The 7,674-nt window shown below is 42.1% G+C and overlaps 2 protein-coding genes across 3 annotated transcripts; both read right to left on the bottom strand.

Moving 5' to 3' along the window:
* Nucleotides 1-433: 433 nt before the first annotated feature.
* Nucleotides 434-3,059, bottom strand: LOC118964818 (trichohyalin-like). The gene is made up of 2 exons (XM_036979299.1): nt 2,007-3,059; nt 434-1,422 (listed from the first exon to the last, which is right to left on the bottom strand). Exons 1-2 carry the CDS (start codon nt 3,016-3,018, stop codon nt 872-874), a joined length of 1,563 nt encoding a protein of 520 aa, XP_036835194.1. The 5' UTR covers nt 3,019-3,059; the 3' UTR covers nt 434-871.
* A 1,863-nt stretch (nt 3,060-4,922) lies between these two features.
* Nucleotides 4,923-7,271, bottom strand: LOC110525195 (zinc finger CCCH domain-containing protein 13-like). 2 transcript variants are annotated; one of them, XM_036979300.1, is made up of 4 exons: nt 6,798-7,271; nt 6,374-6,425; nt 6,160-6,281; nt 4,923-5,864 (listed from the first exon to the last, which is right to left on the bottom strand). In XM_036979300.1, the coding sequence occupies exons 3-4, from the start codon at nt 6,240-6,242 to the stop codon at nt 4,961-4,963; spliced, it is 987 nt and encodes a 328-aa protein (XP_036835195.1). In that variant the 5' UTR covers nt 6,243-6,281; nt 6,374-6,425; nt 6,798-7,271; the 3' UTR covers nt 4,923-4,960. The 2 variants fall into 2 exon arrangements, with proteins under 2 accessions (XP_036835195.1, XP_036835197.1); XM_036979302.1 differs by lacking the exon at nt 6,798-7,271 and having other exon boundaries at nt 6,374-6,522.
* Nucleotides 7,272-7,674: the final 403 nt, after the last annotated feature.

The following is a 7,674-nucleotide window of genomic DNA, read 5'->3' as shown; positions in this document are numbered from 1 at the left end:
ATAACATGTCACACATTGTATCAAACTGATGGAATGTTAGGTGTCTCATTGAAAGTCTAACATCTACCATGACTACTGGATGTTTCAATTCTAATAAATAACAAAACAATCCACACCGTAACAACAATATTGCTTTTTTAATAAATGCTTTTATTAAAGAGTAAAACTTTGCAAACAAAAAGGACATCATCAAACATCACTGGCCTGACTTGAGCAGCTCTGCCCGGGGATGGAGCCAGCAACTTAGCTGCTACCGGTCCGGTCCAGGCTACCTGCAGACCTCCTCCCAGACCTCCTTTTCAGCACCTCCCCTTAACAGGAGAGGTGGTGAAAATGATCAGAGTTGCATTCAACTTGAATAAAGATGAGAAACTCTGGTCTGTGGAGCCACTGGTCTGAGGGGAGGACTTCTGTTGAAACCATTTCCATTTTGGGGATATTTTCTAGGACTGTAGAGGTGGTAAGCAGAGATTAATTTAACTTGGATACAGATGAGAGTCTCTGTTCTTGGGAGGAGGGTCACTGACCTTCGATGGTTTGTTGCCTGATAAAGAGGATACTTGCTGGCTTGAGGAGACTATAATGTTTTGAGGAGGACATGTGGCTCGATGACTTAAAGAGGAGGAGGAATTATTGGGCGACACTTTTAATTACCAACGTAACCTCAGTGGAACTGTGGCTTCATCAAGTTCCAGCTCTAGGCAGACAGCACGTCAGGAAGGCTGTAAGACATCACAGAGACAGGTAAGTATCTATATATTTACATGTGTGATGCATGTACACTAAACCCTCACATTTGGATAATGTCACTTTTTAAAGTGATGACATGTATATTAACAGTGTAAAACATGAATAGATGTTTAAACATTCTTTACCTCATCCTAATTTTCTTCCAGATGCTTGGCTTTTTCTTTGTCTTGGATATTCGCTCTGATGTTTCAACCTCTTCTGGAGCTTCTAGCTGCTGGCTGTCTGGCCCCCCCTGATGGTTCTCTGGCCCCTCCTGCTGGTTCTCTGAACTCCCCTCCTGGTTCTCTGCCCATGCCTGTTGCCTCCTTGGCCTTTCCTGGTGGCCATCAGCAGATCCAGTGGGCTCTTGGCTTACTTGTTGGCCATTGGCCCACCCGGGCAACTCCTGACCGTGGTTGTAATCGTGGCTGTGTTGGGTGGTTAGACACCGGTTGTTGATTTGAGCATCAGCCTCCAGATTCATCTGCTCCAGGTAGTTTTCCTTCATCCTCTCCCTCTCCTCCTTCAGTTGTTGATGAGTCTGTTTTTTAAGCAGGGACCGCTCTCTCCACTGCTTATTGAAATCCTCCATCTTCTTCCTTCTCTCCTCAGCCTTCAGCAGCTCCTTCCTCTTCTCCCTCTCTCTCTCTGCCCGGGTCATGGTGGATGTTAGCCTTGTGTGTCCAGGGATGGCTGGGAGGGGAGAAGAAGTAGAGTTTACATTCAACTTAGTGGATCTGGTATCAACTTAAATGTAATGGACACAGGGAATGAAGAATAGAAAACACAATTGGATCTCAATGATTCTTTACTCTTTTCAGTTGAGCAAGGCATGGAATTTGTCAATAAAGTGCAATAATTCCCATCCCGAATTGACCTGGCCCTAAGTTGAACATGAGTCCAGAATGGCACCTATTCTTTGTATAGTGCCAGGGCATATGTGATCGCTTAGCGCCCCATGGCCACTAGTAGCCCCCGGATCTCCCCAAAACACGTTTTTGTGTGTGTGTTTTTAGGAACTCTTTCTGGGTCTCTACTTAGTCTTGAGAGTTAGACTAGTAGATGACACAAGGTACCATTTAAAAACGTGGTTGTTATCAGCAGTATTTTTCTTGTTATGTCAGTCAGTCACTCAATGAGCCATGTCAGCTAACATATTCTTTGGACAGTAGTTTTATATTCAAACAATGATGCAACATGATGACTGGTGTGGAACTTATGTGTGTAGAGGAGACTAAAGAGGATGATGTCATAAGTAGAGGGAAAACAGGTCTTACCTATGTGGACGATCTTATGGCCCTCCTCAGCCTCTCTCTGATACGTTCTCTCTATCTTTCTGATGTTCCTCTTCTCCCACTTCTTGTTCACCCAGCCCACAGCTCTCCTTCGGATACTTTTATCGGGTGAGAGAATGTCCTCCTTGTCATCTTCCTTCTCCTCCTCCTCTAAGTCACCCCTCTTGTACTCAAGGATCTCCCTTCTTTCCTCTTCCACCATCTCCTCTCTTTTTTTTGCCTGTATTATTTCTTCTCTCTCTCTGATTAAAGATAAAAGGCATTTAATGGCTTTCTTTCTCTCCTCCTCTCTCTCTTCCTCTCTCTGCCTCTCCTCCTCTCTTAGTCTCAACATTTCTTTCTGTCTAGCAATTTCAATCTCTCGTTTTTTATCCTGGTCCTCTTGTTGTCTTGCCCTCTCCTGTTTTCTTTCCATCTCCAGCCGTCTTTCCTCCTTCTCCCTCCTGATTTGTTGTCCTCTTTCTATGTGTTCTCGTTCCCCCTTCAACACTTCTAACCTCCTCTCTTTACGCCTATTGAAGACTTCCCGTGCTTTTGCTTTAACATTAACTACTACATGTTTCTTCATGCTTACTTCCTTTCCTCTCTCTTCTCTTTCCCTGTACTCTTCCTCTGCTTCCTTAATCACTTCCTGCTTTTCTTCCATCTCTCTCTCCTGTTCTATCTCCAGTTCATTCTGTCCCTCAATTTCCCCCAAAATATTTTTCTGCCCTTCCTTTCTTCTTCCTGCTTCCTCTCTTTCTCTCATAATCATATTTTCTTTCTCCATCTCTTTCTGTTGCTGATCTTTTAATTCCATCTCTCTCTGATTGTCATTGTCTTTCTCCCTTTCTTTCTCCTTCTCCATTTGTTTCTGTCTCTCCTCTTGTTGTTGTCGTCTGTGTATCTCTTCTATCTCTCTCTGTCTCTTGTTCTCCCTCTCTCTTCCCTCCTTCTCCATGTCAATTTGCTTCTGTTTCCATATATTTTCTTCTTCTTGATCTCTCTCAAACATTATCTTTCTCTCCTCTTGTTGTTGTCGTCTTTCTTTCTCTCCAATCTCTCTCTGTCTCTCTTTCTCTTCGATCGCTCTCTGTCTCTCTTCTTCTTCCTCTTCCATCTCTATTTGCTTCTGTTTAAATAGTTGTTCTTCATTCTCTCTTTCAATCTCTTTCTGTCTCACTTCTCTTTCCATGTTTTTCTGTCTCTTCTCCATTCTCTTTCTTTTGATCTCTCTCTGTCTCTCTTTCTCCCTCTCTCTTTCTTCCTCTTCCATCTCTATTTGCTTCTGTTTACATCTTTCTTCTTCAATCTCTCTTTGAATCTCTCTCTGTCTCTCTTCTTCTCTTTCCATAATTTTCTGTCTCTTCTCCATTCTCTTCCTTTTGATCTCTCTCTGTCTCTCTTTCTCCCTTTCTCGTTCTTCCTCTTCCATCTCTATTTGCTTCTGTTTACATCTTTCTTCTTCAATCTCTCTTTCAATCTCTCTCTGTCTCTCTTCTTCTCTTTCCATAATTTTCTGTCTCTTCTCAATTCTCTTCCTTTTGATCTCTCTCTGTCTCTCTTTCTCCCTCTCTCTTTCTTCCTCTTCCATCTCTATGTGCTTCTGTTTGCGTCTCTCCTCTTCTTCTTCTCTCTCCATCTCCTTCTTCTTCTCATCTTCTTCTTGTCTCTGTTTTGGTATTTTCTCCATTCTCTTTCTTTCTACCTCTTTCTGTTTGTTGTGCTCACCCTCCATCTTCTCCTCCATGTCCATTTGGTTCTGTTTCCATTTATATTTGTCTGTTTCCATATTTTCTAATTCTATCTGCTGTTCCTTGATTTTCTTGAAGACTTCCTCCAATTCAGACGTCTTTTTGTCATTGATGAGGGCTGTCTCCATCTCCATCTCTCTCTCCACTCTATTTTTCAACTCCTCTTCACTTCGTCTCCAATCATTTTCTCTCTCTCTGTCTCTATCAAATGTTCTCTCTGGTTCAGTCTCGTCTTTCAATCTAATCTCTTCTTTCATTCTCACAACCTCTCTGTCTAACACTAGTACATTTTGGTTAACCTGTTTCACTCTCTCATTCTGTCTTCTAAATGCTTCTTTCGCTCTTTGAAATTTGATTTTGTATTGAATCTCTTTTGTTGTCATATCTTCTTTCAGTCTCTCAACCTCTCTCTCTAACTCTTTTACCTTTTCGTTAACCAGTTTGACTTTCTCATTCTCTGCAATACGCATGTCTCTTTCTCTTTCAAATATGATTTCCTTCTCAATCTCTTTCAATCTCTCAATCTCTCGTTCTAACGATTTTATCATTTCTTCTGCCTGTTCCACTTTCTTCTTCATTTCTTGACTTTCCAATTCTGCTTTTCTCTCACTTTCCATCTCCCTTTCTCTCTCTTTTTCCCTCTCTCTTTCCCTCTCGCTTCCTGTCTCAATAGGTTTGTTGTTCCAGGCCAGTCTTGGTCGCTGATCCTCCATGACTTTCTGCCATAGCCTCAATCTCTCAATCTCTTGCTTCATTTTAAAAGGTTAAATTAGTGATAATCTATTACCAAGACATACTTTCAAAGGATTTGCAGAGAACGATACACAGAAATATAACCTAGAGCTAGGTAATTGAATCAAACACTGGACAACATCAATAGCAGGGTCATGTTGATCAATTCATCTGGACAATTCATTGTCAATTAATGTATTGACATGGCTTGAAAAAATTATGAGACATTTTATGGAATCAATTATGTCCAAAATGTGTTCAAATACAAACACACAACATTCTTGCTCATTCAGTTAGGGGTTTGAGAAATTCCTGTTACAATTTGTGTGATGTTACAACAATGTTGCCTCTGATGTTTATGCTTGTAGAAATTACTCCTACAGATGATGTTTCACTAATGCAGCTATTTACAACCTGCACAGATACAGTCAACAACAACAACAGGAATGACGTTAATAAGGAAGTGGATATTCAACCGGCAGAAGAAAGGCATAGGGGTTGAGATAAATGATGGTTAGGTTCAGGACCTAGGGTTGGGTTAAGGTAAAGGTTAGGTATAGTTTCAGTGAGGTTAAGGTAAGGGTTAAGGAAAGGAATGAAAGTTAACATTGGGTTAGCGTACCGCTGTCTGCCACTATTCATTTTCAGCTGGGTAAATATACACTGCCTTTTAATAATAACAATGACATGTCTTACGTGGGCCAGTTGTAGGTCCACCATCAGTAGATCCAGCAGTTGGTTGAGTCTGTGGATCTCCTGCAGTTTTCTCTGGTGCTCCATTGCTTCTGTGGCTCTCTCTGCTTCCCTCTGTCTCTCTGCTTCCCTCTGTCTCTCTGCTTCTCTCTGTCTCTCTGCCTCCCTCTGTCTCTCTGCTTCCCTCTCTCTCTCTGCCTCCCTCTGTCTCTCTGCTTCTCTCTGTCTCTTTGCTTCTCTCTGTCTCTCTGCTTCTCTCTGTCTCTCTGCTTCTCTCTGTCTTTCTGCATCTCTCTGGCTCTCTGCCTCCCTCTGGCTCTCTGACTCCCTCTGGCTCTCTGCCTCCCTCTGGCTCTCTGCCTCCCTCAGTCTCAGGATCTCAGCCTTCCACTCTTTCAGTATACCCCTTTCTACTCTTCTTCTCCTCCTTTCATCTTTTAAAAGGGCTCTGAGGTGGTCTGTCTCAGACTGTAATTGTTCAATGATCTTGTCCTTCTCCGTTCCACCATTCCTCTTCTTCTTTTCCTCCTCCCAGAGGCACACTTGAAGTCTGCCCATCTCCTTCTTCTGATTTCGGATCGTTTGATCCTTCCCCATCAACTCAAGCATGTGGGCTTCCTTCTCTGTACAGGTCTTCTTCTCTTCTCTCGGGAAGTAAACCTCCATCTCTGCCTGCTTGTAGCTGGGAGCAAAGGAATGTCAACACATTATTTAGGAAGTGAACTCAGACAATTTACTACAATATTAAAATAATAATTTAACTTCTGCTCAATTTAACTGTCTTTAATAACACAAATCACACAACTGTGGCTTACAGTACGTGAATGTGATGAGTTGACTGTCCATGATGGCCAGAGGTGGGTAATGTGTCACTCTGGTCCAGGGCGTTACGTACAGCTTGCAGACACTGAGCCTTCCTTCAGCAAGCCGTACATAATGCCCTGGACCAGAGCTAGGTTATGTGATGAATGACTTACAGACTGTTCCACATGATAGGAGGGGGTAAGAAGACAGTCCCAGTAGGAGACGGAGATCGTCCAGAAGAAGAAGAGGTGTCCATCTCCTCAGAGACTGCAGGAAAGGTCTACAAGTTTTATTTCTGGAAAATAAAGAGATGCCTTCGTTCAGCAACAATGTGTGTTTCTATGTTTCTGTCACTAGATGGTGCCATTGTACACAACATTTACTCACCAGGTCAGTGAATTCAGAAACAGTCTTCAGAGTTGAGTCCTCAAGCTCTAGCCTACAACCCATCATGCATCAGCACAACTAATATAATAATACCTCATCACAACTTCATAATCACAGTACACCTGGATTGTGTTCACAAAGTGTTTCAGGGTAGGAGTGCTGATCTAGGATCAGGTCGACCTCCTGTCCATCAAAACGTATTCAGTTTAATTTAAAAGACCAAACTGATTATTGATCAGCACTCCTTCTATGAGACTTTGTGAATATGAGCCTTTCTGGCATATGCTGGCTAGACAGTACACAGACAATTCAGATAGTCCGAAAGACAGACAGAAGAGTAGATACAGATGGAGTGATTGATAGCAACAGAAATAACGAAGCGGATGGTTAATGTATTGTAAACTTTTGTAAATATTTGACTCACCTCAAATCACACGTGTCAAACCTCAGTTTTAGTGTTGAACCGAATAATATCCTCGGCATTAACTTTCTCTGGTCTGGAGCTGTATTGTTGCGTCATTTGGAACGCTTGAGCGTCATAATCCGTTCACCGCGCCTGCTTGATTGACAGCTAGGGGTTCTCCTGCGCATCAGTGTCCAAAAGTCGATAATGTTTAGCTACTCATAATTGATAAAGTCATTTATAACTATTTTCACTTGACTTTTATTTCGTGTATTTTTGCCTAAGGTTATTTGGTAGTCTATGTTGTGTGATTTGTCTTTGTATGGGCCTAAAGTTCAATGAAATACAAACAGCAAACACCATAGCCTACAAACATTTCCCACACAAATACAAATGTGGGTGTTTAGTGAGAACACAAAATAATAACATTACAGCCATAACTGTACAAACAAACATTCAATCACAACTCTCTCCCCACTATTTATTATTTCTGCAGTGAGGATTCACCCCCTTTAGATAATGATGTTGTAATTTATCTGCAGAAAAACGTTGTTCTGATCTCAACAAGCAGTAGTAGCAGTTTGCAAATCATAGAGCCAGATGAATGGCTCTTTCACCGATGCAATTCGGTTCCCGAGGTTCAACAAAAAGATCCGTTCAAAAACAGCCGTTCGTTCGTGAACGACACATCACCACACTGTAGTTCTCCACCATTTCGTATCGTGAGCTGGAGGAGCGTTCGTCCAACTTCTCATCCAAGTAAATGGCAGCGGCGCATCATCCATTCGCTGAAATCCCAAGGGACTGGGAGGATAGTTTACAATGCAACAAGCGTTTGGGGAGGACATTCATTGTAACGCAATGACTGTTTTTAAATTCTTGAGGGACTCTTGTTCCA

Source organism: Oncorhynchus mykiss, chromosome 6, assembly GCF_013265735.2.
Source record: "Oncorhynchus mykiss isolate Arlee chromosome 6, USDA_OmykA_1.1, whole genome shotgun sequence".
Taxonomy (NCBI): domain Eukaryota; kingdom Metazoa; phylum Chordata; class Actinopteri; order Salmoniformes; family Salmonidae; genus Oncorhynchus; species Oncorhynchus mykiss.
Note: the sequence above shows the minus strand (reverse complement) of the source record. Positions and strands in the feature narration are given on the sequence as shown.